Raw genomic sequence first — 17,337 nt, forward strand, 5'->3', positions numbered from 1 at the left:
CTTGTCAAGATGCAATTGCAAGATTTTGTCGGTAGCCATGACACGAGGTTATCGGTTTCAACCCAACAAAAAGTGGGTCTAGATGGGCCAACCCGCCAAGGCTGGTGACCCGTACGGGTTGGCTCGCCGCGGGCCTGGGTTGACCCGCGATCCTTGAGAGTTAATAATTTATTTTTATTTTCATTGTGATATATATATTTTTTAATAAAAGTTGTGAATTTTTTGTATTAATTACTTTATATAAAATTTACACACATGAAATCAATAATTAAAATTATTATTAATATATTTCTAATAATATTTATTTATGAAATGATATTTATAACTAATTACTCCCTCCGTCCCAATTATATTGTCCATGTTTCCTTTTTTATTTGTCCCAAATATATAGTCATATACCATATTTAGTAATTTTTTTTACACTTCTTTACTAATATATCCCTATTAACTACACTTTGAAAATTGTGCAATCATTTTTTAATACATTAAATAGGGATAAAATAGGAAATTTATATAAAATTTTCTTTCCCAATACATTTTTCTTAATCTGTGTGAAAATCCAAAGAAGACATTATATATGGGACGGATGGAGTATAATATTTTTTTATTTATTTTTATTTGTCGCGAGCCAACCCGCGGGCCGATCCGCCTAACCCGCAACCCACCTTGGGTTGGGTTGGGTTAAGGATTTCCAGCCCGCCACGATGGTGGGTCGGCCCGCCATCAACCCGCCAAAAGGTAGATTTTTGGTGGGTCGGCCCGTCCCGCCATGAGTTGGCCCGTTTAACAGCTCTAGCCTAGCTCCAGCCCTACTAAGTTTTTTTTAAGTAGTTAGAATTTTTTTTTGTTTTTTATTAATGAGTTTGATGTGTTTTTTTTTTATTGGATTTAGTCAAAAAAAATTGGGTCATTAACCCATTGAATTTATGTAGTCAATTAAATTTCATTAGCACATTGAATTTTTTTATCCCATTAAATTTAATTATCCCATTAAAAAAACATTCATGTGAATACATGACTCAGTAATCAATTTCTCGATTCCTCCCTCACCTCAATATCGATTAATAACTATGATAGTTAAATTTAGATATCTTCTTAATGACCAAGTTTATTGTTGAAAATTTGTTAATTCTTAAGTTTATTTGTTTGGATAAATCAAATTTATTTATGGTGATACATTTTGTTGAATTCTTAGACTATTATTGAGATTATGTTTGCGTTTTGTATTTATTTGTGTTGTCATCGATTTGTAGCTTGTATATTGGTTCTATCTCATTACTTGTATTGTTCGATAAAATGGTTCCCAAAATTTTTTTTTCATCTTGCATTTTTTTCTTTTTTGTTGTGATTTTTGGACTTTATTGTTATATGTTGGATGTATAAAACCAGTTAGTTTTTTAAAAAGTTAATTTTATATTTATTTCATAATAAACTGGTTTTTTTAGTTGAACTACAATAACGACGAACAACCCGTCAAAAAACAGTCAACCCTGGGTCGAAAAAATTTCTCGCTATGTCTAAAGGGATCCAACTCCAACATATTGGTACCATACAATATACAGATTTGAACAAACACAGTATTTGGTTTCTTGAAAACATGGTCAAAATTATACTTGGAGCGTTTATTTTTTGGAGGGAGATAGATGTACTTGAACAAAATGTTTATTGGAGTGGCATATTTGTGAAGGAGATGACTGGAAAAAATCAGGCTGAAAAATCTGCAAATAAAATTTCAAGACTCCTTAAGCATCCAATTTGACCAAGTTATTCCTTAATTAGAGTGATACAAGTGTCCACTTAATCTTAAAGAGTAATATCCCATAATTACGTGATTATCAGAGCTAGTGGATAAACAACATTTTCCTGGAAGTTCATCACGAGTAGACAGAGCATTGTTGGGTATTGTACTCGAGAGACTTACTGTTAATTCATCCAGTTTGGATTTTGCAGAAATAATACTAGTCTTAGAATCCTGGGAAATCAAATTTTCTTGTTCAAATACTAGTTCAATTCGAATATAATCAACATAACATCTCCCATACAAAGTCAAGCAGCAAAATTGTGAGTCAAAATCATGCTGAGTTGCGGCATTGCTCGAGTACTCAAGTTCGAATTCAGTCGCGTGCTACTATCATAGACATGCATCTGCATGATACAGGATTAAGAAGAAACCTGAACTGAAAGGTTAAAGAGTTATTCACAAATCAAGTAGTTAACATTCATAAAGTTCTGGTTCGATGCATATCGCCAACTTAAACATTATAAATTCAAGTGCTTGAAAACTGCACATACTGCTTAATTTTATTATACAAACCGCGGCAGTAAGATAAAAAAGAAATGAAATCAAGAATCACCAATAAGCTAGAGTTGTTGAAAACTTCCTTGAAATTCATCCATGGCTGACCGCACAATTTTATTCAACAAAACACATTAGTGAGATTGAAAGGAGGCGAAATCAAGCATCGCCAAGATGCTTGAATTCTTGAACTTCCTTAAAGTTCATCCATGGCTTCACCCAAACCTTAGCCTCATACGATTTCTTCTTCCCTCCATCGGCTGCCTCAAGGGTTATATAGTACATGGTTCCTGCAACTACTTGCTGTTTCACATTCTTTACGTTCTTGAATTCCAAAAGTGCGTTCTGAAATCATCACGAAGATGGATTTAAGCCAAAACTGTGTAACCAAAATTGGATTCATTGCATTCTTTCGTCCCACACAACTGATGTTTTTTTATAAAGTAATTATTAATTTGAGCTGTCGGTGCTCCTAATTTACCGAGAACCAAGCCATGCTTGTTGACATGATTTTCCTTTCAAATTCATTTCAGGGGTGCCTTATCTCAAATCATCTCCCATTTTTGCACAAATATTACAATATGTTACGAATTTCACCTATTTACCCAACAACACTGTGATAAAAGGAGGTGATCACGGCCAAATCATCAACATTTTCATAAAAATCTTCAAATGCAATATCACAATCCTAAACCTAAAAAGGTACATAAAGCCCTAAAACTAAAATTCTTACCCAAAAAAAATGCAAATCGTAGGAAAAAACCGCAAAATTGGAGCACACAAGATGTAATTAACCCGACTACAAAAATGCAACAGAGCACTTTTACTCCAGATATCTCCAAAAAAACTACCAAGAAATTTAGAGAAGTGAAAAAATAAAAGGAGAAACCTGCTTCTTGTTGTGGTCTTCAACGGCGAAACGCGCGAGATCGTCGATCTCGATGCTGTTCTGAGATCCTTCACACTCTCGAATACCTCCGGTTGCCATTTTTTGTGGAATGCTTAGCTATTTTCCGTTGATGGAAGTGGGAATAGGTGTGCTGTCCAATGAGCTTTGTTTTATTGTACCCCCAAAACGCGGTGCGAAAACGTGAGGTTGCCATTTGCCTTTGCTAGTTTTGTTTTTATTTTCTCAAGTTTCTTTAAAATAATTGAAAAAAAAAAATTTCTTTTTAATAATAATAATAGGAATTTTTATAGAGTATTTGACGAAATAGAAATGACGCAGTATATCAAATGAAGTGGGTGTGGGATGGTTGATGAGATACTAACACACAAAGATAATATATTCATCTTATATTTAAGGGTTTATTTTTATATTTTCATGTGTTCTAATCAATTTCAACCCTTTTGAACTTATATTATTAAAGTCACTATTCTTCGATTCCAATGGGCCAGCGCATTTCCTTGTATAATCCATTAATCTGGACTTGGAATAAACATGCGTGATTTCCACAAATTCTAGTTCTAGAATAAAGTGTTGGAATGTGGAAACATTCACACGTGGCAGTATCCCATGGTCCATGTCCTACGTTTCCAGAATTAACTTAGGAAAAAATCTTATATAACTTTTTATTATTATATATAAAAATGAAACGTATCACCCATATCTAATTAATACACGGAAATTTATTAAATTAATAAATGACATCGAATCAGTCCAAAGCTTCGAAAAGCGAATTACAAGAATAGTTTGGAACTTCGGAGACTAATAAAGTCAAAAAGCCAGAATGCTTGAAAACAAAAAATATCAACAACAACATATAAACAAACAAATTCAATGCAAACTTAAGTGAATACAGTAGAGTTTTTCTGAAAAGAAATAGGTTTTTTAAATGTAAAGAAAAGAAGATGAAAAAAAAAAGTTTACTATCGTTTCAAAAAAATAATTAAGAGGCTCGTCAGAGTTTTAAAAGAAAAGAAAAAGAAAATAAAATACAAATATAAAGAATTAAAAAATATATATATTTTGAGGACCCCACCGAGGAGGCCCTGGGCAGAACGTGGTCGTGGAGCCGGCCATGATATGGATCTGGGCTTCGCAATTGTATCAACCGTTGTACTCAAGCTGTAAAATAATGGGCTTATATGGAAGAAAAAATTGGGTCTTTTTCTTTTGGGCTTTCGTGAGTCAGACGTGTTATATTGGGCTGGATTTTTGTTTTGTATTTTGACCACATGGAGAGTTATATGTTGATGGTGCCCCCTTATTTTTTTTTAAATAAAAAAAAAATTACTTAAGCATCCAGTTATTAATGATTACTTCATATTATATTAAATAACAAATTTTCATGTTTCTTTGGATAATCATGGACTTCACCCATCTACAAAAATCCACACCACCTCAGCCCTAGTTTCTCTCCATATCAAAATTATTATTTATTATATTGAAATATACGGGGGCTTCAATTTTGCGTTTCAATAAAAAGTTTTTTGAAAACAAAAAGTTGTTATTTATGAAGCATCATGTTTCCTTGTATAATCCTGGACTTAATAAATAACAGCCCAATTTAACTTCCTCGGCCCAAAAACGAAGTGAAAAAAGTTCCAATATTATTTGCAAGCAACTCCCCCAAAGAAAGTTTCACCAATTCTCAAGCATGAGCGTCCCAGGTATGGAGGTTTCCGCGGAGAACGAATCGCCATTGCCGTCGAATGATACGAAAGCCCTATTCTCTCTATACTCCAGTTACCTATACAACCGCATCCGCACCTTGTTCCCCATTCCGATCAACTACACCAATAGTCTTCTTTCGAAAGTCGCCAGCATACATGGCTACTCGGGACGAAGTCGTCGGAAGACCTGCCTTCCCATCCCTTTACCTCCTGTCGCTGCCGCTGCTTTGCCCGATATATCTTCTGGGTAAGTATTTATGATGACTATATATTGATATTCTTCTGTTGATTGTTTGTCGCAGTCCATTGCTGAGATGATTATATTAAGGTTTTCCGTTTTATAATTGAATGATCACCTATTCCTTGTTATCTGTGATAGCTGAAGTCATTTGGTAGTCAAGGCATTGGGTAAAAATGTGATCTTGGGCTAACAATGGCGATATTTAAATACATTGGTACTGGGGAATTCCTTTGTTTACTGGGAATTGTCCTGTTCACTAACGCTAAGAAATTATCAAATCCGTTGTTTTCGGAAGTATCTTATTTCTGTTAGCCCTGTAAATGGGCAGGATCATAGTGGTTATTTTCATATTCTGGTAATTGGAGGAAACTGATATGTTGCTGTGTACGCAAGCATGAATAATAATTATCATCAACATGCAGTGCTATAACCGAAGCGCATAGAATTTTTCATGTATTGGAAGATATCAAAGAACACTCACTTCAAAATTTACGAAGCATCCAGAAGAATTTAGGTTTCTGGCAATCCAAAGCTCAGGTAAGTGTGAATAATGTTATTTGCACGGTGGACACTATTGTTTTGCTTGGGCTACATATTCTCCACAATTTAATTCAACTTCATGTTTCAGAGTTCAAATAATCAGAAAGCATACTTCATGATTTGTCAACGAGGTCCTTGTGCATTTATGAATGGTTCAGTTCAGCTGATACGTGACTATATTGCCGATGGTTCTGGAATGCAAAATTTCTATGGTGCAGCTTCGTCTCATATATCTGAAAGGATACATGTCTTGACTAGTTTGAGATACTTTTTGGCTACATTTTTGGCCGAGGTTTGTTATTTCTAGATTTAATCTTTTGCATGTTTTTCCGTTGGAGCCATTCTTTTCTCAGAAGTTATCCCGTAGTAAATGTTTGGTTGTTTCCTCTTCCAATGTAATCATTGAACTTTCATTTTTTAGATTAGACATTTTCATTTTCAAAATTTTATTTTGGAAAACGCTCTCTCTCTTCTCAGGTAGCGAATTTGAATATGTCAATTTCGTTGTGCTTCAATATGCATTTGGTTTACCTTGTCCTGCCACTACCAGAGAACTTAGGACCTACTCCATGCTGATTAAAAAAAACAAAATTAAATTATTTGTCCAGCCCATCCTGAATTGATTTAGTTGATAATATTGTTTATATACCTATCATGATTCACGGGCCATCAAGATTATATTTATTATTTACCTGATAAAATTCATAGGTTTATATGGCGGTTGACAGAGTTGGAGAGGATTTGGTCAAAGATTTGGAGAAATCATTGCCGTCGTTATTGGTTGCTATCAATGATATATTTCTTAAACTGGAGGCATCTATTGGTCATTTTCATGCCAATCGTCAGGTAATAGATGTTTTCATTATTATATGTCATAAGATCTTCAATGTAATTGAAATAAGGCTTCTCATATATTCCCTGTGTCGATCTGTTGTATGTGTCACAGATCTGATAGATGATAAAAAAATCAATCTAAAGATTTCCAATTTTGTCCTGTGACTGTGCAGAGCGGCTCATCTGTTGATGGTAGCTTTTCCCTCCCTCTGATGTTCACAAAACTTCCAGCAGTAAACCAGGAAGGTTCTCAGTGGACCGATTGTGAGACAAGAGATGCAATAAACTTGATTTATGAGAATCTACACAGATTGAACTCTTATTTATCAGTGCTTGTAAGAATTATTCATTAAAATATTTTGCTGTTGTGATTAATAATTATTCTTGTTATTTTTTAATTTGTTCTCGATCTGCAATACTATGTTGCATCCGTACACTATCTACTTAGACTTAATCTAATGCTAACTGGCAATAATTTTAGGTCTTCAAGCTATTGTAACCTCATATTTTAGGTGGAACGACTATACTCTTGACCGGAGGCAACAATTACGAATGATTTTGAATTTTGAAATAGTTGTTGAACTATTTAAATAATTGCATGCATGCATTGGAAGTTGAAAGTTTCAAATAGTCTAGCTTCATATCTATATATATATAACATCACGGTGTTCTTGCTACCATATCTTCTGCAACATCATTCATTCAGACACACTAATGCGGGAGGGTAGCATTTTAACTGATTGTAGCAAAAGTCCTTTGAGATAGCATATTAAATGTTCCTTGCAATATCATTGGGAGTCAGTGGCTTGCAGATATTAGCATATAATTAGTAGCTTGTCAACTTACAAATTCATACAATTCGATCCAATTAGGTTTCAAAACATTGCAAGCCGAAGAAAATAACTCTTTACTGGATGCGGTATAGTTGTGGGGCATTGGGCTTTGCTTTTTGTTCCGTATGGATTCTACGCCACAGTAGGTTGATGGGAAGCTCTGACATTGACAACTGGATTCGTGAGGCAAAGGATTCCACCATAAGCTTTTGGAAAGATCATGTAGAGCAACCGGTAAGATTTGTTGAAGGGTTTCCACCTTGGTATCACCGAAATCTCTTATTTGCTAAATATCGGATGAACTGTTGGATATGCTTTCTTTCCCCATTTTTTAGTAGTGCTGATGTTTCTGAGGAGTTTTGGTTCAAAATTGTTTCAAACTTTGACCATTAACAAATTGTAGATTTAGGTTCTCAAGACCGAAATCTCTTATTTGCTAAATATCGAATGAACTGTTGGATATGCTTTCTTTCCCCATTTTTAGTAGTGCTGACGTTTCTGAGGAGTTTTGGTTCAAAATTGTTTCAAACTTTGACCATTAACAAATTGTAGATTTAGGTTCTCAAGAACAAGTAACCGGCAGATCAAGAGAACAATACTTTTCCAGTCAATTTCAGTTATGGACGTGCTATACTTTAAGTTGTCTGTCAAGATTATTGAAGTCATTGGTGACTTTGAATGCCAGATTAAGTAATGGATGGATCATGTCCATTCATTTTATTTTTAGTTACCATGGATTCTTTCGCTTCGGTAGAGCATTTACTTGTGAGATCGAAGCTGGCTTTAATGTAAATCTTATGATGCTGCTCATTGTTACGTCTCACTATCAACATTTTAAATGGAATTTGTCCTCAAACTTTGTGGTGAATTACCTTGACATAGGGAATGAATGCAACTATTGGAAATATGACAAGATTGTCATTATGGAGAAAAAAATGCTTTGTAGTAAAGTGATTATTATGAAAAACACAATCCATAAATGTCATTTATGTGTCTATGGGGTATATTAAAATCACCAGTTTCACATCTCATGTCCCTCATTTGCTTTTGTCATCTAAAGTCACTTTTTGTTTATTTTTATTTTTTCCTTCTTTTTTTTGGGTGGCTGTTTACTAGTATTCGTTTTCACCATTCTATTTTTTTACACAATTCTAAATTCATTTTTTGCTTTACATTTTAAAATTAGATTTTGTCCATAAGGGATGAGCTTTTTGAGACCTTCAGAAAAAGGCAAAAGAGTGTGATGGAACTTGAAGAGTTGCAATTGACTTCTGACTCTCTACATAGGTATCTGACGAATAATTGATAGCCACTGAGATGAATTTTTGTTATCGGGTTTTCTTATTGCTACATCTATATATCCTAATTCCCTTATTAAAAAATTTTGGACACAATAATTTCATACAATGTTTTATGAAGATGCTACCATCCAAGTGGAATTTTTATTTGTTATATTTATCTATTCAACTTTGTTAGCTGTTCTTCTTGTGAAAGAGATTTGTTTTTATACCGTACGACTTTGTCACATTTTAGTGCATGTGTGATTACATCAATCACGTCCCAATCTTTGAGGGTTTGAGATTCTCAGATAGAGTTGCAGAACCATGTTTCATCCTCTTTTTTACTGTGCTTATCATGTATCTGGTTTTGTCCTCTTTGACAGAAATGATGTTTATATATTGCATTAATCATTATGCCATCTGACCTACATCTTCAATTTTGACCTGCATCCACTTATTCTTGCTTTCTGTTTACAGAATGTTGCTAACTTTCAGTGAGCAGACAGTTGGAAAAAAGTTTCCGGAGAATGCTTCTGATCAACAAATGCTTGAGATTGTGATGACAAGGTAGAATTTCCTCGTGGTCTGTGAAAATGCTCTATTTTATGGCTTCGAACTGGGGTGTTCCTCGCTAGAAACATACATCAGGACACACTCTGATTTTGTAAGGACAGAACTTGGAATTTTTGTTAAAACTGTTATTCTTTTTGGGGGGTGTAAAGTTTAATTTCTTGAATCCAACTTTGGGACCTTGTGTTGTAGAGCAAGTGTACAGATCATGTCACTATTATGTCAAAAATCTATTATGACTGGTATTGGCTGTTTAATTGCTAAAAATAGTTTTCTATTCTACATATTTGAATTAGATATCCTGAATGTTCTATTTCTTTTTTCTCATCAATGGAGCAATTTTACACAGCATGCGCATGTGTATCAATGTCTCCTCAGTTATTTGGATCCTATTTTATTATTATTATTATTATTATTATTTTTTAAAAAAATGTAGAGGTTTTTGAGTTGCCTACTGGGTTTATGATTTTTGTTTCAGCAACTATCAGCTTCGGAATATTCTTGTTTTAAAACAAACTTTTTGAGAGTACTCGTGACGTAATATAAAGATTCGTGAACATTTATTTATCAAGCATGAGAATGCACATTACTTGCATCTGAAATAAGCATTTTGAAGAGGATTCAAGTAAAAGAACTAGTGGTAGTTAATATGTAATTTGAAGTCAGACAATATCAGCCAGCATTTGCCCAGAAAAGTTTGAAGTTTCTTTTTATTGAAGTGCCATCAGAATGACAACGTGTTAATGGTATCTTTACCTTGTAACTTTTTGTATCTTTGCATGTACACAAGCATGCAGAAAATTGCTTTATGTTGTAATTTTAAGAGACCATTTGCTGCTGACTGAAATACTAAAGGACTTGAGAATTTTATTATTCAGGTATGAGAAAGAACTTATGCATCCAATCCAGGGTCTTCTGAGTGGAGAACTTGGCCGCGCTCTTCTTATCCAGGTCTGATGCCTGAATTTTGTGGCAAACAATAGTTTATTGTTTTGTTGCATGATGACTTTCTTTTTTACAATAGGTCCAGAAGCTAAAATTGGACATTCAAGAGTGAGTTAAACTGGTATCTTTTAAATAATAATGTTTTGCTGCTTGAAATTTGTCTCTAATATCTATTTTATGACAGAGCAATGCTTGAGCTTGACCAGATCTTGAGAGCCAACGAAATCAACTTTGCAATTTTAGCTGCATTACCGGCTTTTTTTCTCTCCCTCGTTCTAGCCATGTTGGTGCGTGCATGGTTTAAAAAGGTAAATGATTTGGGTCTATTTCAGTTGGACGTATTCCAATTGTTGTATCCGGAAGTTATTCTCCTACTGGTCATTTAATTATAATATGCATGTTGAGTATGAGAACTGAATCGATACTTTTAAGAAATTGATTTTTTTATTGTTTTGTATTAGGACACTAGAGCTGAAGGTCAAGGAAGAGTTGCTCGTATCCAGAGAAGGATACTGCTAGCGGAAATTGAAAGAGCTTTGGAAGAGCTTCAGAGTTGCGAAGAATTAGAATTAGTATGCACTAGGCACTTTCATTATTGACTGTTACACTTCATTAACACATTTGTCCACTCGGTAGAATAATTTAGCAAACTATAGTTTCATTTTAGAGCAAAAACGACAGATCAATTTCTTTCCGAACCTCGAAGTAACTTCTATTGGTTCTTGAAATAATAAATAAGTATGTCACGTACATCGAAGTTACTTCTATCGTGCTCACTGTACATATATGAATATTCTCTTTTACATGTTTGTATGCACAAGATGCACTAGATGAGATTTTAATTCAATATTTTGTCATATCACATTTATCAGATTTGCATACTTCATAAGAATAGTTTCTGCTAGCATTATTTTGTGTAATGCCTCTAATTACAATGTGAGTCGTCCCCAGTTTCAAAGCATTCATAACTCAATTATCAATAGGTGCTGGATGCAAATCTAAAGTGTTATTGGTGAATTTTACAGGAAAAAGATGCTCAATGCATGTATGGTCTGGTGTTGTATTTTCTTGATTCCCTACACTGTGCAGTGGAGAGGCATGCAGAAGCCGCCGGTGAATGGACATGGTTAGTTCCTGTAGGTCTCAACTTTTGTTTGATAGTATCTATTATATAGTCCCTCCCCAGATCTTTTTCTAATGCGTTCTCGCTTAGGGTTGATCTTATTTCTTTTTGCCCTTTCCGTTCTTCGTAAGAAAGGTAGAAGAGGAAAGAAATGAAGGGGAGAGCCGGAGAGGGAACTTAGCAGGTCTGATTAGTTTGTTGACTAATATCTAACCTTATATTATCTATTCAGTTTGAGAAAGGACATTGTTGATTTGGCAAAACCATCTCTTGAATCTGGGAAAAAGATCAGCATCATATCGCGAATGGGGAAGTATGACTGTTTGCTTCCATCATCTACACGCCAGTGATTTACCAGATGCCGTGGGAATCCTGCAACTTCAAATGCATGCGGATAACTTTCGGATAAACCTCCGTCGCCTCATCGATATCATCTTTGAAATTCCCGTATCACTTGAATATTGAGTTCACTTGCACATTAGTCAGAATTAGAGGCGTTCATTGTTCAGATTTAGTTATACACCTTATGAAGTCTAATATTATTTGTTCGGAAATTCTCACTCGTTGCAGTGACAGGACAATTAGAATTTTTTGACGACGTGAACAATATTTATTCTAAAATATAGGTCTTTCAGCCTTTGATGGTGATTTTAAAGTTGAAGTTCGATCTTATGGATAATTTGTATTACTTACCGATTAATCATGTTTCTGATCAAATAATTCAAATACATTAGAATTTTTGTAATATACACTGAAGTCATGATGAATTATTCTTTTTATTATAAAAATTGCCAATCGCAAATTCTAAAACACAAATTTAAAATTGAGCTTAATCTTCGCATACTTGCTCACTCCAATAAATCTTTACTTCAATGTAAGCAAAACGCACAAATTTAAGTTCTACCCAAATTAATATGCTCCAATGATTTATTCATTTGCATTTGCATGGAGGGTTTCTTTCGTTACCCTTCTCTCAAAATCTAGTTTATTCACTTGATTGGCTTGGAACAATTGTAATTTTATTTACCTTATGAAAGAGCCAATTGATTTTTGAATCCTTATTCGATTTCAGTGAGGTGGAATCCAATTTTCAAAGCTCTTTAAGGGCATCTGTTTGCAATTGGTGAAGTTGTTTGATCACCTTTGGGGTCGATTTCTGACCTCAAATTTATGCTTCATAAGATGATCTTTTAGTACCAAAACTATCTGTCCTCGGTAACTTGATCGATTTGTGATACCTCTCGTTCCCAATTTTTAAGCTGAACGTACTGAATTGTCTTCCGGCAATGCGACTCCAACCTCTTTTTTTAGTAATCATCGGTTTCCATTTTGGTTCATTCTTGTGCAATTGCAAGTTTATCTCTGACATCATATTTCAGCCAAACTCATCTTCTCAAATCAAATTTGTTAACATATAATAACAAGCAAAATGCCCCTTTAGTTATCCAAATAAAAGGGGAATAAGGAAGGTAAAAGACTCTCACAACATTCTAACCCCAAAACAAAATGAGGACTTGAATGCACTATTTTTACAGTGAAATGCCCCACAAAACTACTTCTCAAGGGGTGAACTCCTAAGCAGAACAATTTAAGATTGGGAAACAAAATTGGTGTTAATAACCTCCCTTCCAAGCTCGAACAAGAAACACTGAGAGCATGATCACCCACACGCCGACAGGCAAGCATTATGATGATGATCCAAGAACTACTATCGCTCGAGAACTGCTAGGAAACTATTGATCATTGCTTTTCTTTCTTAGCCAAGGATTCCCCCTTGTACTCACTACTTGTGGTGACAACAAATCCCGCTCCAACCTAAATCGATGGCATGTGGAAATGTAACAAGAAACACGAGCAGAAACAGATAATCTACGTGAAGAGGTTTACCTGACAGTCTTTCATTATGGCACGCTCTTGTAGTTGTACATTACTGCAGATAATAGAACCTTGGATCGAACAACCATCCCCAATGGTTACATAGTTCATGACAACGGAGTTGGCAATCTACAGATTATAAAGAGGGATCAATAAAACAGTAGAGTTCAGATACGATAAAGATTAAGGTATATAAAGAAATTCACTCAAGCTAGATTATAACTTACGTGGTCCCTCCTTTTTTTTTTGGTCGAGGGGGGAGGTTGTGGGGTTAAAGGTGCGTTCATTAATGGCAGTATATTTCTTACTAACATTGGGTTAAAGCTAGATTATAACGTATTAATTTTGGATTTTACTAATTTAATTTTGAAACATCGTCACGTACCTTGACATTTGAACCTATACGACAATGGCGGCCAATGACAGACTTTTTGACACTACATTTATCGCCCATCTGTGAGCCTTCTCCTACCATACATTGCGGACCAACCTAAATTGAAATCAACTGAACAGTTGAGTATAAACAAAACTTGGAATTTAACCAGAACTATTTTGTGCAGTTAGTGGAAGTCTCTCAACATTTATACATCTCCATCAATAACCTTATAGCACTCACAAAGTACATATAACATGCAAAATACTATAAATTGCAAAGTATATAACTTACAGTAGTCTTAGATCCAAGTATAGCCGAAGGATGAATTATATTGTTCTGTGCGGAAAAAGAATAGCCTGATAGTAAGTGATTTGCATCTCCAACTACCTGCGCCATTGAATCATGCAATATGAGGTTAAAAAACAACTCCCTTCAAAGGAAAACAGAATCCAAGTGTCAGGAAAAAGCTTAAATAATAAGAAAAAGCTTAAATAATGAAAACTTACATCTCGATTTATGTCGCTGAAGGCCTGAATGGAATTTAAGCGTGAACAATACTTGCTTTTATTGGCAATATAAACACAACATTTATGAGTTTTTCTTGAAATAGGAGCAGAACCATCAGGACCCCGGGCATAGGTATCATGAAAACTAGGTGTGGATGCATTTGCCAGAAGTTGAGATACCACTGCTTTATTGTTATGGATAGCATTCTTACCATTGCCGTTTTCTTCTGATTGCACTCCATCTAATAATTTTTCTGATCTCTGGCATTTTATCAAAAACCGAAATAAAAAAATGATAACTAAGTGAAAGGCACCAAAGTAACACACATGTCAATACAAAATAATCAGGGAACAAGACAAACCAGTTGGCTCCGAACAAGATAAGGCAATACGTCACGCCTTAAACTTTGAAAATTTTCTTTCTCATTCAGAATATCTTGGAGAACGGATCTACAAAAACTCAAGTGATTGACTAACAAGAGAAGAAGATCAATCTATGAGGAAAGAACAACAAAAAAATGGGACAGTGGACTAAAACCTCAAACCTTTTGAATGCATACATATGAGCATCCATTAGATCAATGTGAATTTCCATCTGGATTGTTGAGAAGGGAAGAAGTGAGTTGGAAAAAGAAGAATTTCAGGAAGAACACAATTGTAATATTTGGATAATTGGATAACAATTATGGGTTGCTCATATTTCTGTACAAGGATAGAAGCCCGACCCTAAGCAATTGGACAAGAATTTATCTGGTAAAAAACTTTAAAGAAAAGGAATTCAACTGTTCATCTCGATATATCACAGAACAAGAACTTCAATCATGTGTACAATGATGAAAAGGTAAAAATGTGTGAACATCGCATGTCTGCACCTATCATGATTTCTAGATAAATCACATCTAAGCATGTCCTGCATTCATAGTTCACGTCATATAGATGGACAAGCCCAAGCATATCTCTTTTGATTTGCTTAATCACTCGATAACGGAGGATGGCCAGATATAAAATTCATTTACCTGGCCAACAGCTCGAAGGATGTTCTTCTGAACTCGAATATCTTTCACAACTTCAGCTCCTACCACGTATTGCAAAGACGTCATGTAATGGCAAAACAAAATTACCATCAGTAAAACCTCTAAATTAAACATCTTACCAGCTGCTATATGCAGTAAAAATTGTTTCGTTGGATCCAGTCCTATAATATTATAGCGCACTGTCTTCTTGGCTTTGTCCTTAGCACCAGATGAGCCTGAATCCGATGGTCCACTGACTGGAACAGAACAAAGCATTGCAGTAACTACAGCATCATGTCGACTATGAGCAGCAGCCACTGCCCCAGGGGAAATTTCACATACCAGATCACCACTCACAACCTAGAAAAGGATAAAGTTATGGCTGCAGCAGAACACTTTAAGAAACTCAGAATTTCAAGTAACAAAAACAATTTCAGACCAAGATATTTTTCGCAGTCAGACGGTGGTCAATAGCTCTAAGAGCACCAGCTGTTCCTATATCTTCAGAAACCGCAATAACCTGCAACAATTAGATTCCAATAAAGTTATAAAACAAATAATGATTATAGAGATTTGATACACACGAGTTTGAGCACTTTACGGGAAAAAAAGGCGAAGACTGAACTAGAGCAAGCCATTTCAACACATTATACTACATATATATCGATACATTCAACAGCCAAATAAGCAGTTTTAGACATCACTCAAACCATGAATATATTTTAAAAAGATTTAAGATGTTTGAGCTCTAGTAAAATGAGATTCCCACTAAGTAGATAAATTTAAAACAGTAAGTGGTTCACTGAAAATGACAGACCTAGAAACCAAGCCTTCTTTTGTTAATTACCCTGCTGGCAAATGATTCCCAAGAAGCATGACAGAATTTGTGAGCAGAACTAAATTCCCATCGTAGCCATATATTTTACAGGTTGGGGACTGGGGAGTGATTAGAAATCAAGCAAAGTGCATGAAATGAGCAGATCCTTGAATGCAAAATCACAAAAATCAGTTCAATTATTTATTAGGAAATCGCAGGCAAACAAAATTCAACATAATGTGGCTGGATTTCTAAGATGTGCATTATCCTGCTTAACCTCATCCAGATTTCTATGGCGAGCTAGGTGGGTGGAGAGCCGTACCTTACAAGTGTCAAACAATTTATTTTCAATAAAATAAATCGATTAATTACCTGAAAAAAAATACTCAGGGCCCCCAGATCTAAATTTTATATATTGCCAATTTTCTATGCGAAGATATGAGTTCAACATATATTTATTTTAAGCCCGGTAGACCTGAAGCACTTTGATGAAATCCATAGAATTCAAGATGACATATATCGTCATATACTTGTATGACTTAACAAGTAAAAGACATGTAAAGAAAACCTACGTTGTAAGATAACACATCCCATGGTAAAGATGTTACAAAGACATTCATGAACAGTCCACTGATCAAGTGACTATAACAATCGCATGCCTATTCGGACTGAAAAAAAAATTAAATCGCAGATTGCCTAGGTGACAATTAAATTCAACTTCCTTATCATTGCACCCATCCTTGTACCCAGTGTGGCAATTAACAGCAACCTTAAACAGACAAGAGTACTGACGCTAGCTGAGAAAACAATACAATGGCAATTGACACGAAATCAAACAGAATTTACCTCAACTTGCAACCGATCAACAAACGTGCTCGAAATCCAAGCACTGATTAAAAGTGCGGCGCTTTCTCCTTCGACAACCTATCATTCAATCAAACCAAACCTCAGTGTTCTCCACTCAGCAACACATTGAGACTGAATCGAGCTAAAAAAAATCCACCAAGAACGATAATAAGCAAAGAAATACTCACCACAATAGCATTATTCAGGTCGTTTAGCTCGAGAAGCTCCAAAACATAATACAGAACCGGCGTGTTCGCCACTGGCAGCAAAGCTTTGGGCACCTCCTGCAATTATTTTTCAAACATCAATGAATTGAGAAAAAGCCACAGAGTATCAAATCATAATGAACTTTTTTCTTTCTTTTTTTTTTTGCAGGATTTTCATCAGAATTCCATGGAAGATACCTTGGAAACGAGAGGGGCCAGGGTTTTAGAATAGCCGCCTGCTAACACCACCACTTGAAAATCCATTCTTCTGCACAACTGCGTCGTCTTCGTCTACCGATTAACCAAAAAAAGAGGCGAAGATTCCCTCTTTATCAATCCAATTGTTCGAATCACTCTTATGAATGCACCTCTAATGGCAGTAGCTGGTTTTGATTGTGTGTGTGTATATATATCATTTAA

At 35.1% G+C, this 17,337-nt stretch overlaps 3 protein-coding genes across 3 annotated transcripts; 1 reads left to right on the top strand and 2 right to left on the bottom strand.

Moving 5' to 3' along the window:
* Positions 1 to 2,173: 2,173 nt before the first annotated feature.
* Positions 2,174 to 3,371, bottom strand: LOC140892153 (cysteine proteinase inhibitor A). Its single transcript, XM_073300918.1, has 2 exons — positions 3,186 to 3,371; positions 2,174 to 2,641 (listed from the first exon to the last, which is right to left on the bottom strand). The coding sequence occupies exons 1-2, from the start codon at positions 3,282 to 3,284 to the stop codon at positions 2,456 to 2,458; spliced, it is 285 nt and encodes a 94-aa protein (XP_073157019.1). The 5' UTR covers positions 3,285 to 3,371; the 3' UTR covers positions 2,174 to 2,455.
* A 1,508-nt stretch (positions 3,372 to 4,879) lies between these two features.
* LOC140890878 (protein DGS1, mitochondrial) lies at positions 4,880 to 11,959 on the top strand. Its single transcript, XM_073299016.1, has 14 exons — positions 4,880 to 5,159; positions 5,576 to 5,690; positions 5,782 to 5,985; positions 6,402 to 6,539; positions 6,701 to 6,862; positions 7,400 to 7,594; positions 8,547 to 8,647; positions 9,118 to 9,207; positions 10,089 to 10,161; positions 10,235 to 10,263; positions 10,340 to 10,463; positions 10,617 to 10,727; positions 11,181 to 11,281; positions 11,511 to 11,959. Exons 1-14 carry the CDS (start codon positions 4,897 to 4,899, stop codon positions 11,626 to 11,628), a joined length of 1,824 nt encoding a protein of 607 aa, XP_073155117.1. The 5' UTR covers positions 4,880 to 4,896; the 3' UTR covers positions 11,629 to 11,959.
* Positions 11,960 to 12,660: 701 nt separating this feature from the next.
* Positions 12,661 to 17,304, bottom strand: LOC140891152 (translation initiation factor eIF2B subunit gamma). Its single transcript, XM_073299485.1, has 13 exons — positions 17,116 to 17,304; positions 16,900 to 16,995; positions 16,712 to 16,789; positions 15,488 to 15,568; positions 15,189 to 15,408; positions 15,052 to 15,110; positions 14,581 to 14,630; positions 14,398 to 14,485; positions 14,036 to 14,296; positions 13,821 to 13,916; positions 13,539 to 13,643; positions 13,166 to 13,282; positions 12,661 to 13,093 (listed from the first exon to the last, which is right to left on the bottom strand). Exons 1-13 carry the CDS (start codon positions 17,179 to 17,181, stop codon positions 13,019 to 13,021), a joined length of 1,392 nt encoding a protein of 463 aa, XP_073155586.1. The 5' UTR covers positions 17,182 to 17,304; the 3' UTR covers positions 12,661 to 13,018.
* Positions 17,305 to 17,337: the final 33 nt, after the last annotated feature.

The sequence above is a fragment of the Henckelia pumila genome, chromosome 3 (genome assembly GCF_033568475.1).
Source record: "Henckelia pumila isolate YLH828 chromosome 3, ASM3356847v2, whole genome shotgun sequence".
Classification (NCBI taxonomy): Eukaryota; Viridiplantae; Streptophyta; class Magnoliopsida; order Lamiales; family Gesneriaceae; genus Henckelia; species Henckelia pumila.

What these genes read in the sequence shown, in the direction of transcription:
- LOC140890878 (XM_073299016.1), top strand. Translation starts at nt 4,897, where the DNA reads ATGAGCGTCCCAGGTATGGAGGTTTCCGCGGAGAACGAATCGCCATTG. An exon ending in AAGATCATGTAGAGCAACCG is followed by an intron (nt 7,595 to 8,546) that starts GTAAGATTTGTT and finishes TTTTAAAATTAG; the next exon opens with ATTTTGTCCATAAGGGATGA. An exon ending in ACTTCTGACTCTCTACATAG is followed by an intron (nt 8,648 to 9,117) that starts GTATCTGACGAA and finishes TTCTGTTTACAG; the next exon opens with AATGTTGCTAACTTTCAGTG.
- LOC140892153 (XM_073300918.1), bottom strand. Translation starts at nt 3,284, where the DNA reads ATGGCAACCGGAGGTATTCGAGAGTGTGAAGGATCTCAGAACAGCATC. An exon ending in AAGACCACAACAAGAAGCAG is followed by an intron (nt 2,642 to 3,185) that starts GTTTCTCCTTTT and finishes TGATGATTTCAG; the next exon opens with AACGCACTTTTGGAATTCAA.
- LOC140891152 (XM_073299485.1), bottom strand. Translation starts at nt 17,181, where the DNA reads ATGGATTTTCAAGTGGTGGTGTTAGCAGGCGGCTATTCTAAAACCCTG. An exon ending in TCCTTCGAGCTGTTGGCCAG is followed by an intron (nt 14,631 to 15,051) that starts GTAAATGAATTT and finishes TCAACAATCCAG; the next exon opens with ATGGAAATTCACATTGATCT. An exon ending in ATCTTGTTCGGAGCCAACTG is followed by an intron (nt 14,297 to 14,397) that starts GTTTGTCTTGTT and finishes ATAAAATGCCAG; the next exon opens with AGATCAGAAAAATTATTAGA.